Raw genomic sequence first — 17,334 nt, forward strand, 5'->3', positions numbered from 1 at the left:
AATGTGGAGCTACAGATCTTTGTGGTTGGATTCTTTAATTCCTTGGCTACCAATTGCAAACAAAACGAATACTCTGTGGAACAATGATAGCCTTAAATATAGCTTTGGTTTAAAGCCAAGGAGAGCTATGTATTTAAAAATATTATTGCAGATGGTGTAGTCTGGTTGTCTCAGATGTATTGTTTGGCCAGGGCAGAAATGTTTTTGTGAAGGCATTGCTTTAAACTGTCTGTTGTGGAACAACTTACCAACTTTTTTTCATGCCAAAGACCAACCCTCTCCTCCACCAGTTGTTGAAAACATATTGTTAAGTTTTTCATTTAATATTTTTTCTCTTATTCTTTTGTAAAGACACAACCTATTAATTTCGGCAAAAGGGTGGGGTGGTTCAGACTGACAACTTCAGAATATTTTCTGTATTTTAATGAAAAATAGAGTGAAACAAAGTTCTTTTCTCCTTAGAGAATGATTTCTTTTTAATCAACATATTAATTAATGACTGAGAAACTCTATTAATATATTGTGTTCGTCCTGACTATAGGAGGACGATCTGCGGCAGATCTTCATGCTCACGGTAGAGGTACTTCAGGAATTCAGCAGACGCGAAAACCTCAATGCTCAGATGTCTTCAGTGTTTCAGCGTTATCTTGCACTAGCCAATCAGGTCTTAAGCTGGAACTTCCTTCCTCCAAATTATATCCTTTTGATGTCAGGCCCTTTCTTTCAGCTGACTTGGGTCGCTCTACCAGGTGATAAGTCTTTGTGAGGAGAGAAAAATGTAGAACTTATAAGCCTTATATTTAGTCCTTGATTTAGGTTTTCTTCCATTAGTGCTTTTGGTCACCCCTGTGCTTGCTAACAGATGCTTAAATACAGAAGCTGCTGTTGCACTTCATTAAAGTTTTAAAGTATTTTATATAAAAGGCAAAACTAGCTCAGCAGAGCAGCCCCCACTTATGGGCTCGTTGTCTGTCTGGTTGGTGCAGGGGAGAGGAACAGTGCAATATGCTGCTTTAGTGCAGAACCAAATGGTGAAGAGGTCTAAGCTCTGTTGAATTTTTATGCAGAGATCTGATCTGTGCTACTCCTCTCCCCCAGAGAAGAGCAGGGGGCAGGTAAACACTCCATCGTCTAGGAACGTGCCTTCTCAACCGATTCCCCGTAAGGAGCATGGTCATATACTAGAACATGGAATAGGCTCTCTTTGGTCTGAAGAAAAAATACTTGCAAGCTGAGAGGAGAAATGGCATCTCTTTGTTTTTTGGCAATATACAGGTGCCATTGCTTCTATTTTGACATCTTTGTGATGTGTGCTGATTATGAAAGTCTGGACAAAGGTGAGATGGAAAGTAGAGGAGGAAATGGGAATCACAAAGGGAAGAGTCTTAGTGAGGGAGAGAATGAAAAAGGTACAAAAATGCTTACCCCAAAAATGGGCTAGGAGAATATTGTAGAAATAATTGCATTCTGTATTTAATACAGGATTAAGGCAACATGTGCAGTAAAACATTACAATGCCTCTTTTAATAGCTAGATTGTCTTTAAGATTCTCAGCAAACTTTCCAAGAGCTACATTTTTAAGCTGGTTTATAAACTCTTTTTTCTTAAAACCTTTTGAAATTGCTTCTAAGTTATAGATACTGCAGGAATCTGGGTGTTGCCTTCAAAACCACTGAAAAGGATTTTATTTGCTTTCCTGATTTGATGGTCAGAAGGAGATATCTGTGTGTTTCTGTTGTCTATGCATCTATTCATTATGCAGTGGGCAGCAAAAATGAGGTTTATTTGAAACTGGATATTCCTTGGTTCACATTTGTAAAGCAGAATACCACTTACATTGTCTTTATGGAAGGTGCCATGGATTAAAAGTAAATATCCCACTTCTATTAGTCACTGAAGTGATTTGGCAGGAGTCCAGAGACTATTTTAGTGCATGCGCCTGCAAGACTGAGACTGGAGCTAAATTAATGCATCTTACAGAAGTTTTTGGAAGAGGATTTGAGATTTGTAAGAATCCAAATAATGCATGAATACCTCTTTTTCCTAAACTGTAATCTTAAATAGAAAGGAAATGCTCTTGGTGGGTAGAGGTGCTTCCCTCTACATTTTATTCTTGGTCTGTGTGAACATCTGATGCAGACCCGAACACTGCTGCTGTTACAGTGAAGACTCTAGTTCTTCATGAGCACTTTCTCCTTGGCGAAGGTTTGCAGGGATGGAGCTAGATACATACTAGCAGGATGTGAAGCCTTGGGCATTCCAGCTTTCATTTATGACAATATCATATGAAGTGATTTAGTCTATAGGTGCTAGTAAATAAGTGTCAATCGAAATAGCTAAGGCAGCCATACTGCTGCTTAAGGTTAACAATGTTTTCTCCTACTTGGCCTACTCGAGATACTACAGCTGTTAAACAAATTCTGGCCCCTTCTGGAGATCAGATGGACCTTTAGTCTGAACCACCACAAGTGCTCATACATGGCTCTTATTTCAAATCTTCTCGTAACATCTGCTCCATTTGATACCACCTTTTTGTTTTCTACTATTGGACATTTCATTTTGCTGTAAGAATTACAGCACCAGCTTGTGTTTCCCTCCTCTGTGTAGCAACCTGTTTTCACAGAAGTTGGAATGGCTTTAATCATCCTTGAGAAATGGGGGTCTCAGCTGATGAAGATTCAGTACGTGCTGGGGTTTACAGCACTGTGTTGATTATATTGTGACATAAATCTCTCTTTCTTAAGAGGACTGGTGTAAAAGTAGCTGTTGATTGGTAGCTCATGGGCAGTGAAACTTAACTGGGCTGCGGTTTCTAAATAGGTAGCACATTACATAAGAATGTAAGAATTGCTGTGTTGATTGATCAGTTGGTATCCTTCTGGTATCCTCTTTCCAGATCTTGACAGTACATATGCCAAAGTGATGGGCATAAATTTAGTACTCGATACATGGAGTAAAATGATCCATTGTATCTACAGATAAATCTTTTTTTCCTTGCGTTGGTATTTCCCCTGGCAAGATAGTATTGATTCTCGGTATTGCCTCCAGCATAACAATAATCTGCAGTATTTGTATATAATCTTTAGCAAGACTCTTGTATCTCTAAAAAAGGACGTAGCATAAATTTGTATTAACTCTACAGTGACCATTGCCAAGAGGCACGTTGTCTAAATTACCAAGTTGTTAGGATTGCATCAAAACATATCACTTCTCAAGAGTCCTTGTGCTGTTATAGGATAACTTAGTATGTGTTGCATTGTTAAATGGACAGCGTTGGCACCAATTATAATAGAAGAGTCATATTAAGTCTGTATTGTCTATTGGTAACAAGAAGAGCTGGCATGAAAGATGCATTCTGGAATAGCCATCTCATTGGAGCAATGAAAGAATAGAGGCTGGGACCTACCTACTATAAAGTTGGAACTCAATAATTTCTGAGTGTCTTAGGCTGTAGTGACTGCAACAGGAAGGGCAGGGCACAATGACCTAGGAGAACTTTCAGTCATGTGCAGTTCCTTCCATCTCATTTTCTAACACGCAGACAATCCTCTATTGTTATTTTTATCTGCTAGCTCAAGGTATTGGTGTTTGCAGATGCTTCAGAGGTTTTTGGCAGTACTGTTGGAAATGACAATAACATAGGATTCCTATTTTGTGCTAAGAACATATGGCAGTCTGTTGTGGCATGTTGGCCTCTGTAGAGTTTCTTTTTCAGTGCTGTTACAGCACTGTTAAAAAATTGTTTACTCGGATGGAACTAGTTTTAACTGCATCTTCTCTTAAATGAATGTTTTGACTAATTAAGGAAGTGCAGGTGGTCAGTACTAAGAGGTAGAGCCCTCACCTTTACAAGAATGCCTTCAAGGATCTCACTCCTAGTACATTGTGAGTGTCCAAAGTCTCCAGTTAAGGAGCTGGATGTTGCTGCACTTATATGCCCACATCAAGGTGCACTAAATGTGTCCTGTGGAGTCAGGATGTAATTATAATTTATATTAGAATCATAGAATCGCTAGAGTTGGTAGGTACCTTAAAGATCATCTAGTTCCAACCCCCCTGCCATGGGCAGGGACCCCTCCCACTAGACCAGGTTGCTCAAAGCCCCATCCAGCCTGGCCTTAAACACTTCCAGGGATGGGGCATCCACAGCTTCCCTGGGCAACCTGTTCCAGTGTCTCACCACCCTCACAGCAAAGAATTTCCTCCTGGTACCTTATCTAAATCTCCCCTCTTCCAATTTAAAACCGTTACCCCTTGTCCTGTCACTACACTCCCTGACAAAGAATCCCTCTCTGGCTCACCCGTAGGCTCCCCTCAGATATTGGAAGGCTCCTATGAGGTCTCCCCGGAGCCTTCTCTTCTCCAGGCTGAACAACCCCAGCTCTCTCAGCCTGTCTTCATAGGGGAGGTGCTCCATCCCTCTGATCATCTTTGTGGCCCTCTGCTGGACCCATTCCAACAGGTCCAAGTCCTTCCTGTGTTGAGGACTCCAAAGCTGGACACAGTATTCCAGGTGGGTCTCTTTAACCTCCAGAGATGTTTCTCACTTCTTGACTTTGGGATTTATCTGTTCTTGGCAGACACATTCTAATGGACTTCGGATGAATGTCCTGAAATGCAAAAGTTCTTAAACAGAACGTAAGACTTTTGTCCAACTGTCTCCCATGTACAAAAAGGTGTCTATTATCTGCTATCAGGAGCTGTTGTAGAACTACTTATGCGTTATTCGTTAACATATGGATTATAGTACATGAATAAAGAGGAATTTGAGCTTCAGTTCGTGTTTTGGATTTGGTGCCTTTACTTGCTTGGAGGCAAGCTGGCAAATTGTCAAGTTAATGTAGAACAGGGGATTAGATTTAAAATACAGGTTACGTAAACCTAATGGGATGCTCCCACTAATGTGCATCATTGCTGTTCCGTTGAAATTAATGGTGCAACAACAATTGTATGAATTGACTGAAGCTTTTGTCTGATCTGAACGCTTTTTTTTTTTTTTTTTCAAGTGTGTGTGTTCCTCGGTCACACAGTTAAAGAACAAAACTCTTCATATCTCTGTTTTGAAAATGTCTTTTAAACCTCAAGCCAGAACGAGACACCGTTCTGGGAGATCCTGTGAACCATATAGTTCTGCAGACTTTCAAGATTTGAAGTCAGTCCAGCCCAGCTTGGTAGCATCTGTTATGCATAATGGAAGCGCATGAAAACACACAGAATGCTCCAGAAAACTTGAGGTTTGTTTTGAGGAATGATTCAAGTTGTCAGTGCCGCTGAAAAAGTGTCCTGCCCTAGCACCTCTTGTGAACGTGATACTGAGCAGGGAACCACCTGGCTGAAAACTCTTTTAGCAGGTTGAGGTGCCCAGTTTGGTTTGTTGCAGAGCTGCAGAAACGATTGAACCTGTACCGAGGAGCGACAGCACAGATTTCCTTCAGCAGCAGGGCTGCTCCCCTTATGTCTTGTGTGTTTTGGCAGCCTGGGATTATCCTGAATTTACTGCAGCAGCCTGTCCTTATCTGGATGATGAAGGGTTGGGGTACTATCCTGGCTATTGTTTGGGATATTAAAAAAAAATTCAGTGTAACTAAAATAGCTGTATTTAAGAAAGTACAAAAGAGAGATACATTCTACTTTTACTACTCTTAGGTGAAAACTGACCTGACTTTGAAATCCCTGATGTTTTGAAATTATTTATAGGGTTCTATGTATTTTCTTGACAGTCCTTCCTAGTGACTTTTTAATATAAAGTTGGGCAAAAACAAGAAGATTGACAGATCCCCTGAATTTGGTCATAATTGCACTAAACATGTTTGTATTGATACTGAACTTTTTAACAATTAGTGTTTCGTCATTTAGGTTTTCCTGAATGAATTTTGAAATCAGTTTGCAATGTAAGAGCATCTTAAAAGTATTAATATCAGAAGAGGAAAAGAGAGCAATGACCCTTTTTATGAAGGGGAACTGATAAAATATATAGGTTTTTTTCCTCTTCTGCTCTCTTGCCCCAGTGGTTTTAAGTTTCCAGTGCTTTGTCAGCAGCTTCCTAGATGGCAGCCAGCATATAGTGGGAAGGTGTGACTCTTGAGCCACATCTGCATGGCAGTCACTTCTCCATAGGTGCTTTAAGTGTAATTTAGGCTTAAAGGGATTAGCTTGCATACTATTAGCTGTATAATCATAGCAGCAAAATGTAGCAAGGGCTACAGAATCCACTTGGGTGGCCAACATGAGACTGTTGGCACGGCTGTACCGCTACCGGCTCCGGAACTGGCCAGTTTTAAAATTAGCTTGGGTTTTCTTACACTTACTATGCCTGTTCTGGCAATCCGAGTCCAGTGTCTCCAACACGAAGTAGTTGTTTCATTCTCATGACAGTTAAGAATCCTTGTGTTTAATAATTCCGTATTTCAGCATACGTTCCTTCTCCTGAGTGCTGGATGTGTTTGCTGAGAGTGTAAGTTACATAAAGCATGTGTGAAGCATTGTGAAGCATTTCTCCATAGGGGGCAGCAGGCTTCTGCATCACTTTGCACGGTTGCTGCAAGACTCATCCCATGTGCTTGGCTGATTCGCTAGCAAGCCAGAGGAGGTCTTAAAAATCCAAAGAAAATCAGTGTGTTTGCGTTACAACACTGGATGGCAGATTTCCAAGCAGTTACCTTTCTAATTGCAGTTTTTTTATTTGTAAAATATAAGTCTAAGACTGATACAGAGCTCTCCAGAAATGTTCCAAAGAACAAATTTAAAGTGATTAAAATAACTTTTAAGAAAGATATTCGGGCCTTAGCAGTCCAGGAGTTTTCCCTCCGTTACTGATGAGTTCCTCGCTCCTGTGGACAAATTTGTGAATGGGGATCTTGCAGAAGAAATCTCAGCTTTGATTTTTGAGTTCCTGATTTACTGCTTTGTGGAAGGGTAGGCCTTAGGAAAAGACGGTGGGATGCATTCTCAGATACTGGAATTTGTGGGAAGTCCTGAATTGAAATGTTATAATCCCTTGTGCTTTAGGATATGAAGCATTTTGATATTCATCTTCACCCATCAGTCCCTTCCTGTGACGGAGGCAACAAGTGGGAGGAAAACTACACATTTGTTTACCTTTTTTCTTTTTTTTTTTTTTAATATATTCTTCCTATAAAACTTCAATATTTTTTTTTTTTAAATTACAGTTCTAAAATTACAAAATTATAATTTAAAAAAGATTATTCTTATTTCTCCAGCTCATGAAACAAACCAAGCATAGAGCTATGTATGGAAATTTAGGGAAAGATAAAAGAAAATCTGTCTTAAACATTATGGTCATCTTCTCTTTCTCGCTAGGCACTAATTAGTGAGCATAGGAGTCTTGGCATACATGAAGGCATCTGGTTATATTCTTAGGCTTTTCAGTAGAGCTTGGTACATGTTATTGAATAACCTGTTCTGATTCAAGCACAAGTTTCTAGTCTGTGTAGGAATTGGTGTCCTGAGTCTTGTGAAGTGGGTAAAACATTGCCATGCTTCTAGTAGCTGTTTCTTAGCTTGGATTCCCGTGTCATTCCAAGTGCACTGTAATGAGAGTTACCCCTTCTTCAAGTAGAGTTGAATGTTAAAAACTTTTGTATTTACTACCAGAAGTGGTTTATGATTGTTTTTAATTTAAAAAATAAACAACAAAAAAACCCCACCCAAACCCCCCAAGATGTCATAGTAGACTGATGTTTATCATAAATCTGTTATAACTTGAGTTCTTAGAAAAAAAGCGTTGTGCTAGTTCTGTACTTTTTGTTTCTTCATAAGTATTGAGAATATATTTTTGATGATGAAGATTGTCCTGTGTACATCCATGTACTAGGTAATATAGTGCTGTTTTTTTCAGGTCCGGTGTAATTAGGCTGCTGCTAACAAGGCTGAACCATAGCACAGAATAAGTTGAGGTATTTCACAGCAGAAGCATCTCCACAGCCGACTTATGCTAATGTTTGCGTACATCCAGTATGTGATGGAAAATGCATGTAAGATCTCCATGATAGGTGCAGGCATAACTTGTGTTGTTCAGTGAACAGATATTTTACCCACAAATCTGCTATTGTCAGATGTGTCATCAGTCCATTAGTGTGAGAAACAGTACTAAAAATAACGGGATAGGGCTGCTAAATACTGGGGCTCGTTAAAATAGTGACAGCAAACTAGCCCTTCTTTCATTCCATGTGAAAAGTGTTGTATAGCTGGTCCCTTCTGTAGACTCAACCTAGCGAAGAGCAAATTGATTTTCAGAGATAGATAATGTATCTGTGATCATCTTCTGATAGTGATGTATTTCCAAACCAATTGTTTGTTGGAGAGTTACAGCAAAGGACGCTCTTGTCAATAAACAATTTAAGAATATTATTTTTTCTAAAACATTCCTAATGAAAAGGATAAAAAAAGCATAGTTTAATTTCCCAGATGGTAGGAAATTTTGGTTTTGGCAGAACTCAGAAGACAAGTGTAAATAAACTAAAATTGTGTGATGTGCCTTGTGCCACAATCCTTCATATGAAGCTATACATTTGCTATATATATTGTTCTCTTAAACAAAACCCATCAAAAGTTAAGGGGTCTGCTTTCTTGAAGGATACCGTTGTGAAATCTATTTTCTTCTGGACATAAATACATTTTGATACACCTTTTCTTAATACCTGATGATTTACAGTACAAAAGTTAATGCAGTTCATTACCAATAAGTAAATGACATGCAGCTGAGCATGCTGTTACTAGGTTGGGTTAGAAAGGGATCAGAGAGGATAATGAAGGGTTTAAAAAAGATAAATGAAAATGCAAGTTGCTGAGTTAAATCAGTTTTACTATTGCTTAGATTGGGGGGTGTCACAGAAGGAAGCACGTTCAAAAATCTTTTATAAACACACTTCTGTGTGATCAGACTGACACAGAACGTAACCTGCTTGTTTAAATGTTTTGGCTCGTATCTCTGTTTTTTCTGTACTAGAGCATTTGCAGAGTTTTGTAAATTAAGTTATGCCAAAACATGTGTTAAGAACTGAACTGAGTACAGCAAAACCATGGCTTCACGGTGTGCACGTTTTTCATGCATGTCTCTTACAAACGTGTTTAACACGACGATGCCTGTGGTGCCTTATGCTTTTGTTCTTCACAGTGTGATTAAAAAATGTAGATTAATGCAGGGCTAACATATCTGCATTCTGTGATGCATATTTGGCTATTTAGAAAAATAGGATATAGATTTCAGTGAGCTATCTTTAGCTATCTAAGGCCTTTTTAAAAGCTGCCAGGAAAATTTTTTAGAAAATGATTTCCTATTTTGCATAAATTTTAACACCTGTTAATTGCGGTTGCTTTTTTCCCTTCTCGCTGTGTCACATTAGACACCCTGGTTATCAAAGTGATCGTATCACTATGGTATGTCTCATAATTATGATCAAACTGTTATCTAACATTCCTGGAGCATTCTTTTTTTCAATACTTAATACCTTTTATTCCTTGGCCTCATGCATGAATTATGCTGTGTATGTGAAGAGGCTTAAAGTTTGTTTCCATTACATTCTTTCTGAATGGATCCTGTTGTATCTAGGATTTTTTTAAAGCCAAGTAGGAATGTTATTGTTGACCTTGACACCAGATAACTGGGCAGACATTATATAGCTATGTTTGAATCCTCACAAAATGTGATGCTAAAGCCAACAGAATCCTGGCGTGAGACCCTCCTGGACAGCAGAGTTATGGAGCTTTTCTTTACAGTAAGTTTCTTTCTTCAACTTTCATAGTCCAGACCACAGGGAAGCTGCTCGTTCCTGCTCTAAAACTGTATTGTTGGACTCTTCCTTTTGCATCAGGTAGGAGTAATTCTGCTAATTTCAGCTTGCTTATCAAAAGAAACAGAAGGATTGTATTTTTCCTAGGTTACGGAGCATATATTTTTGCCTGTAAATTGCTTTAAATTGATGACCATTAACAAAAGAAAAAGGTGCACAGTTATCTGAACTTTTACGTTTGATACTTTTGGACATGTATTCATCAAACGAAACCAAGCGTGGTGAGTAGTAGCAGAGAAAGTCTTTCAGATAAGGTGTAACGACTCTCAAAGATCAAATGAACAGTGTGTGTTTCCTGGTCTTAAAGCATTTGCTCAATGGAACAGCTGAAAATAAGTAATTTAATTGCAGATTTCCAGCCAGTTTCACCATATAGAATTCTGCGTGTCTACCTTCAGCACAAAGGAAATCCAAATAAATTAAAAAAGATTAAGTTAGGAGGGATGGGGAAGAGGTAGAGTTGGGATAGGGGAATGTAATACTCAATTTCTATAGCTTTAAAAACCATTATATTAACACTGGATAAAATTAGTATTGTTTTCTTTCTACAACTGTGGGGGGGGGGAAGTTTGTAGCCTTTGCTCAGCTAGGAGTTACTGCAGCAGCAACATACATTGGCTTGTAAATTCGTTTACTATGCTACTTTATCTTATGTTACCTCTCTTGGGGTGTGACAATTCAGCATTCTCAGGCTCTTTTCATTTTTGCAAAGCAGAGAAATAACGTGCTCAAAACTCAAAGTTGTTATTAGACCAAGTAAATGTAACTCTCCAGTGCTGCCTGGAGTTGTCTGATATGTGCTTGGATACGTGTCCTTACTTTATAGGATTTTTTGATAAATTAGAATTTGGTTTAATTTATTTTTTTTTTTTACTGAAAGTTTTTCTGTTCCAGCAGTTTTGAAAAGGTGAAAAAAAAATCACTGGCAGAACTCTTAACAGCTACGCACAATCTGAACAGCTGTCTGGACTATCCAGACAGTTGCTACTGTCAGCTGTGAACCTCCACATGCAAATAACTTTTTGGCTTACATATTAACCCTTCCTCGTTTAATAGTATGTAGTTGTCAGAGTTAGATCCCTGTTTCTTTGGTTGGTTTACAATTACTTATTCATGATAAGAATGTTTTTAATAACATGCAGAATTGTTTTGATACGTTTGTGTTTTACTTAATAGTAAGCAAACCCCTCTTGTATTTGATTATTTTTGAATGAATGCTAGCCAGGGCAGCCTGCTCTCAGTTTTGGTTTTAGATTCCTGATTCGCAATGGTTGAGGCTTGTAGTATTAGTTTGCTATTTGAAGTAACATAAGCGAATGGCCATAGTTTATATTCATTTATCTGATCTAAGAAGTTTTAATAAGCTTGCAAAAGTTGGCAGGACTGCCATGTTAAAGAGAGCCTTCAGTTCTAATCTCAGCCTAGTGTGGGATGTAGATTAGGAGGGGTATTTCTGTTGCGGGGTTTGTTTCCCCTGCTAGTTTGATCTTTCAGAGATTAACTGTGCAGCTTATCCAACTAGTTATGAGTTGGGTGAGGTTGCAACTATCATGCCGCAGAGAAATGGTTAGTGTTTTAACACTTTTATGTATAAGATTGTCGAAATAATTTTAACCAAATTTGCTTCTCGAAGAAAAAGCTACCCTGTATTTATTTATTTGCTAAATCTTATGCAAAAAAATAGGCAGCATGAGCATAAGAAAATTTTTAAAATCCATATTTGATAATTAGAGTGTGTTTGCTAGGGTGTGATTACTGACAGAAGATTCGAATCTAGAATGTCTCACCAGCAGAAGTGATGACATAACGGTTTGCAGAACTGTGGGCAGATTACTGCTGGCCTTGTATAATGCTACGGGTGTTGCCAAGGAAGTGATGCATTCATTTTTGTATATGTCTTCAGTGTTTACCTCTGCTGAAGAAGCATCTACATAATCTTGATTGAACTTGTTGACTAACTTTAGCAAGACTCCATAGCCTAGGCATAGTTAGCATAATAGAGATGACTGTCATTATTGCTGTTTTTAGAAGGAGCAGTATGTCTGACTGGCTGGCATCTGTTTCTCTCTTTAAGACATAACATTCAGTAGACAGTTCAGTTTTCAACATGTAGGTGAGACTTAACTAAACGTTAGTTTCAGTGAGTTAATTCAAGGCTTGCGATTTTGTGAGCTGAGTCATGATCTTGACATTTACTATGGTTTAGACAGTTGTAGAAACCCTCGCATTTCAGACTGAATGGAAGTTATAGTAAGCTTTTTTTGGTGTGTGCTCTTTTGGGTTGAGAGCCATGTGACTGTTGTAAGAACACCCTATTTTCCGTGTATTATTAACCATCTCACTTCCTGAAAGGTACATCGGAAAATCCGAGAAGATACAGATATGGCCCAAGATTCATTACAGTGTCTGGCACAGCTGGCATCTTTGCACGGGCCGGTCTTTCCCGATGAAGGTTCACAAGTTGATTACCTGGCACACTTCATTGAGGGATTACTGAACACTATCAATGGGTATGTATGTCTGCTCTCTAAATTTAGATGGCATCTTTTAATCTTTAGTTTGGAGTGTAGCGTATCTGCGTGGAGAACTGGTATAGCTTGCTTATTTCTGGGTATAATTTGTGCTTACTGCTGGATTACTGGAATTAAGAAAAGGCAAAGTAGATGGTGCTTAAGTAATATGAGATACATTTTCAACCAATCTATCAACAAATCAATTAACTTTTAGCATTTTTCTCAATGGCAAAAAACTAACTGCTATTTCTATCTGTAGAATTGAAATAGAAGACTCTGAAGCAGTGGGAATTTCCAGTATTATCAGCAACCTGATAACCGTATTTCCTCGCAATATTTTAACTGCCATTCCAAACGAACTTTTCTCTTCATTTGTTAACTGCCTCGCACACCTCACTTGTTCTTTTGGAAGAAGTGCTGCCTTGGAAGAAGTGGTAAGTATCCCCTCTGAAATAGTAGGTAGTCTTTTTTTTGTTTCTCTCTATTTGTGATAAGCATAAGTGACATGAGAATTTGGCTGTTTTCTTAATAACTGTTGTGAATTCCGTGGTTTTTTTCTAGATATTTCTGAAATCACATCCGAGAGGGCTTGCTTTTTGTTTCAAACAGCATAGTGAACATAATTACACACTGTGTGCATCGTTCAGACTTTGTTTTGATTTAAAGCATTTGTCTCATATTTTCCTTGTAAAAAGAATGGATTCATTTAAAAATATTAAAAGTCTTTAAATATTGCTGACTTGCTCTTGTAGGACTTCTCTGAAAACTGTTGTAGATAATGAACGAGCTACAGTCCTGAAAGCTTAAAATGAGTACAAGAACATATGGACAGACTGAAACTTAACTGCTGTCAAGTGTTCTGAGTCAGGAACTTCTGTTTTAAGTGAATGTGGCTGTTAAGACCTGTTGTTAACCCCGTACTTCTGAGCTGTTCAAATCATCCCTTCATTGCTGACACAGTTCAAATGGTGATTCTGTGTACAAATCTAGCACAGGAATTCAGAGGATTTTCTTTTTTTTCCTGTTTGTTTACTTCTTTAAAAATTTTGGTTGTAACATTAAAGAGCAGTTGGGACAGTCTAAGTCTTCTGCTTCTAAAAAACTAATAAGACCACCTAGTATAAGGAAAAAAGCCCATAAGAATAAAGACAAAAGATATTGCACTTTAGCTATTTATGTGCAGTAGCCATTGATTTTAAATGAGACTATCAAGATATTATCCAATATTTCCCCATTATCATTAAAAGTATGAATTTTTACCAGTTTTGCTATACTGACTGGGCTTAATTACCCATTTGAAAATAATTATAGAAGTATTTGGTTATAAAATTGATGGATGTGTTTCTTTACCAGAGTTCATGGGTGTGCTAATTAGCATTCATTGCAGAGCATTAGATCATGTCTTTGCTGCAAGGTTAAAATGTATTACGTTTGGCCCAGCACTCACCTAAGCTTTCAAGTGCACTCATGTCTTAATCAAAAAATTGGTGATTAAATTTAGAATCTAAAATACAGCTACTTTCCAAACCTTACTGGTCAAAACTTGTGCTGCTTTTGAGATTATCTAGTGGAAGAACATTGACCATATGTTCTGGTGCTCACCAGCACATTTAGGAATGGTTCTGAAACCTTTATAGAAAAGATGCAGCAAAACCATAGGTACTTATTTAAATTTAGGGAACTAAAGGGGTGTTGTTTCCTCAATTAGCCTCTTGTTACTTGAGACCCAGAATGTGCAACCACGTTTAAGGAAAACAGTGTTCAACATAATGCCATTCAAAACACTTCATCTCGCAGCAAAAGTTTACGGTAGTTTGTACCACAGTCTGGTACAAAGTTTGTTTTGGAAATGACTGGCCAGTTACACCCAGTAAACTGTGGCTGCCTACACTTAGATAATCCCATAGTTTTAGCTGAAGAAAGTCATTTTAGTATTAAACTTAAATGTTCTCAGACTCAGCAACATCAGAAAGAGAGAATGCAAGATTTTTTGTTTTGTTTTGTTTTCAGAGAGAATTTTCTGACTCTTCTTGAATCTTTAAATCATTCTGTGGAAGGAGAAACATTACACTTTGATCCCTTCCAATCTGTCATAGCTCTTACAGATATCTCAACTTCATGCTATTTCTCCGATTTCCAGGATGATCCAGAATTCTGTGCTGACAGGCCTTAAAAAAAATAATTCTTATACCTTAACAGTGTGTCAGCAATAAGGGACACTACCGAGATTTTTAAGTTATTGCTGACTTAGTCCAGATGGCGTAATGATACTGTGTGCTGTGCCTGCAGAAATACTACTTTGCATCCCTGAAAACAATATTTTGGCTTAGGATTCTCACAGCCATGGTTAATGTGTTCCAAACATCATGTTCAAATGCTCTTTTACATTAACCTGCCTGTATGAGAGAGCGGCTGAAGGAAGTTGAAACATTTGCCCGAACAGCTACGTTGGTGGAGAGCAGCAAGCTCCAGCAATGCTGGGGGTTAGTGCAAGTTGGACCAGTAAACTCTTTCTTTAATAGCACTGGATCTGAGAGAAGATGCTTGTCCTTAGCAATGCTTGCCCTTGCTTAAGTGCTTACGCAGAAGTAGAAATTAAATAGTCCCTCTGAATTAGTAAAGAGTATGAACAGGATGTTGGATGAAAAGTCAAATAGAAATTATACCAAGGGCTTCTTTTTCTCAAAATTTATCTTAATCTACTGTTCCCATTTCATATTTTTTTATAAAATACCATGTTATGGAAGAGATCATTCTGAATTTGGTCTTCCTAATATGTTTCCAACTCTTTCCAGCTTGTTGCTCCTTGACAAATTTTAGAAGTGTTCTTTCTTCAAAGGGTCAGCAGACTGTGAAGGAAGAAGTACCAATTTTCTTTGTATTTCCCATACTAGAGAAATTAAGCATCTTTGCTTTCATAGAATCATAGAATGGTTTGGGTTGGAATGGACCTTTAAAGGTCATCTAGTCCAACCCCCCTGCAATGAGCAGGGACATCTTCAACTAGATCAGGTTGCTCAAAGCCCCACCCAACCTGACCTTGAATGTTTCCAGGGTTGGGGTATCTACAGCCTCTCTGGGTGGCCTGTTCCAGTGTTTCACCACCCTTGTAAAAAGTTTCTTTCTTATATGTAGTCTAAATCTACCCTCTTTTAGTTTAAAATCATTACCCCTTGTCCTATTGCAACACGCACTGCTAAAAAGTTTGTCCTCCTCTTTTCCATAGGCCTCCTTTAAGTACTGAAAAGCTGCAATAAGGTCTCCCTGGAGCCTTCTGTTCTCCAGGCTGAACAATGCAAATTCTCTCAGCCTGTCTTCATAGCAGAGGTGCTCCAGCCCTCTGATCGTCTTTGTGGCCCTCCTTTGGATCCACACCAGCAGGTCCATGTTCTTCTAATGTTGGGGGCCCCAGAGCTGGACACAGTACTCCAGGAGGGGTCTGACCAGAGTGGAGTTGAGTGGCAGAATCACTTCCCTCCATGGTTCTTTTGATGCAGTCCAGGACACAGTTGGTCTTCTGGGCCGAGTGCACATTCTTGGCTCATGTACAGCTTTTCATCCACCAGTACCCCCAAGTCTTTCTTGGCAGGGCTGCTCTCAATCCCTTCATCTCCCAGCCTGTAAAATCCTGGAGTTTGCCCCAACCCAGGTGCAGGACCTTGCGCATGCCTTGGCCCGTTTCTCAAGCTTGTCCAGGTTGCTCTGGATGGCTTTGACTTTACTGGTTGTATCCTGCCTCTGCTGAAGATCTGTGTTCTGAACTGGGCTCTGCTGTTACTTCTGTTGGATCCATCAGAACGATTCAGTTTCCCAGTCTACAGCATGTCATTTAGTTTGCCTGTATGACATCTTTGGTAGGCCAGCTGTAGCTAATCTGAAATAAAGACTGAGAATTTTTAGTGAGGTTCCTTTGTGACAAAATTTGTTCAATACGGATAAACTCTTTCTACTATTTGCGCATGTACTTTATGGAGGCACTTATTAATCCTCACTTCCTTATGAGAATACCTTAAAGTGTTAAAAACATTTTTTTTCATGGCATTAACTTCTGTATTAACTTCTCAAATAAATGAATTGGATAGATTTGAGTTCTTTTGTTGTACATAAAAAGACAAGTCTGTGTATTGGTTTATGCTCTGGATTCTTACAGATTATTAAAAGTTACATGTAAGTTTTATACATAAATATATTACACACACATCAAAATATTTCAGGATTGAATGATTGCCTATGAAACCATGTGTCCTTTAGCCAAGTTTTAAAATGACATGTTGTGGTGTTCATCCTAAATTTGTGGTTTATGTTAGTGCTGAATACAATTTTGCCTCTCTTATTGTCATCTTCACTTTTGTTTTTCACACTTGTATCAGTGTGTGCCATATTTTAACTTCTGTAAATATGACCACTTTGCACTTATAAAATAATGCTGTGAAGATATTTTGAAATGCTTCCAAGTGATACCAGTTTTTCCTCTTAATCAGTCATCCAGCCAGTGTTTTCTTTTCCTTGTCTGTTCATCCAGCCATGTTTGTAACTTCACTGAAAGTCAGGAATTCTTCTGTCTGGAGCATGATTAAGGCCTTAATATCCCTTTATTTCATCAAGGAATCATTTTACTAAGCTCTGCTGTCTCAAAGTAACTTTTGTGAGCTTGAGAAAAACTTGAGAAGACTTCTTAGAGGGAAAGAAATGTCCTGCTTTAGCAGCGTGTACATCCGTACAGTCACGCTTAAGTTATTTGAAGTTGGATATATTTACTAAAGTTCAAATTTTTGCCTCAAATCAAAAAGCTGATAGGTACATTAAAAATACTTCTAAAAAAGAAATGGACTCTTTGCTATCTGGGTTCTTCAGTTTGCTTGCAACCCAGGACTTTGTTTTTCAGATATGTTATTTCCTTTTGCAACTACGTCGAAACACATGAATAAATAAAACCAAGATGCATCACTTGAAATGCTCTCAGCAATTGGAGGTGCAGGCTTATTCTTTGGAATTCCACTTCTGTTTGT

At 38.4% G+C, this 17,334-nt stretch overlaps 1 protein-coding gene across 1 annotated transcript in view; it reads left to right on the forward strand.

Moving 5' to 3' along the window:
• XPO4 (exportin 4) overlaps nucleotides 1-17,334 on the forward strand; it is a 77,852-nt gene that overhangs the window by 40,943 nt on the left and 19,575 nt on the right. The window contains exons 6-9 of the mRNA XM_074148093.1: nucleotides 542-695; nucleotides 9,625-9,737; nucleotides 12,165-12,322; nucleotides 12,585-12,759. Coding sequence (XP_074004194.1) covers nucleotides 542-695; nucleotides 9,625-9,737; nucleotides 12,165-12,322; nucleotides 12,585-12,759 — 600 coding nt within the window. The remainder of the gene's footprint in view (nucleotides 1-541; nucleotides 696-9,624; nucleotides 9,738-12,164; nucleotides 12,323-12,584; nucleotides 12,760-17,334) is intronic.

The sequence above is a fragment of the Numenius arquata genome, chromosome 1, assembly GCF_964106895.1.
Source record: "Numenius arquata chromosome 1, bNumArq3.hap1.1, whole genome shotgun sequence".
NCBI classification, from domain to species: Eukaryota; Metazoa; Chordata; class Aves; order Charadriiformes; family Scolopacidae; genus Numenius; species Numenius arquata.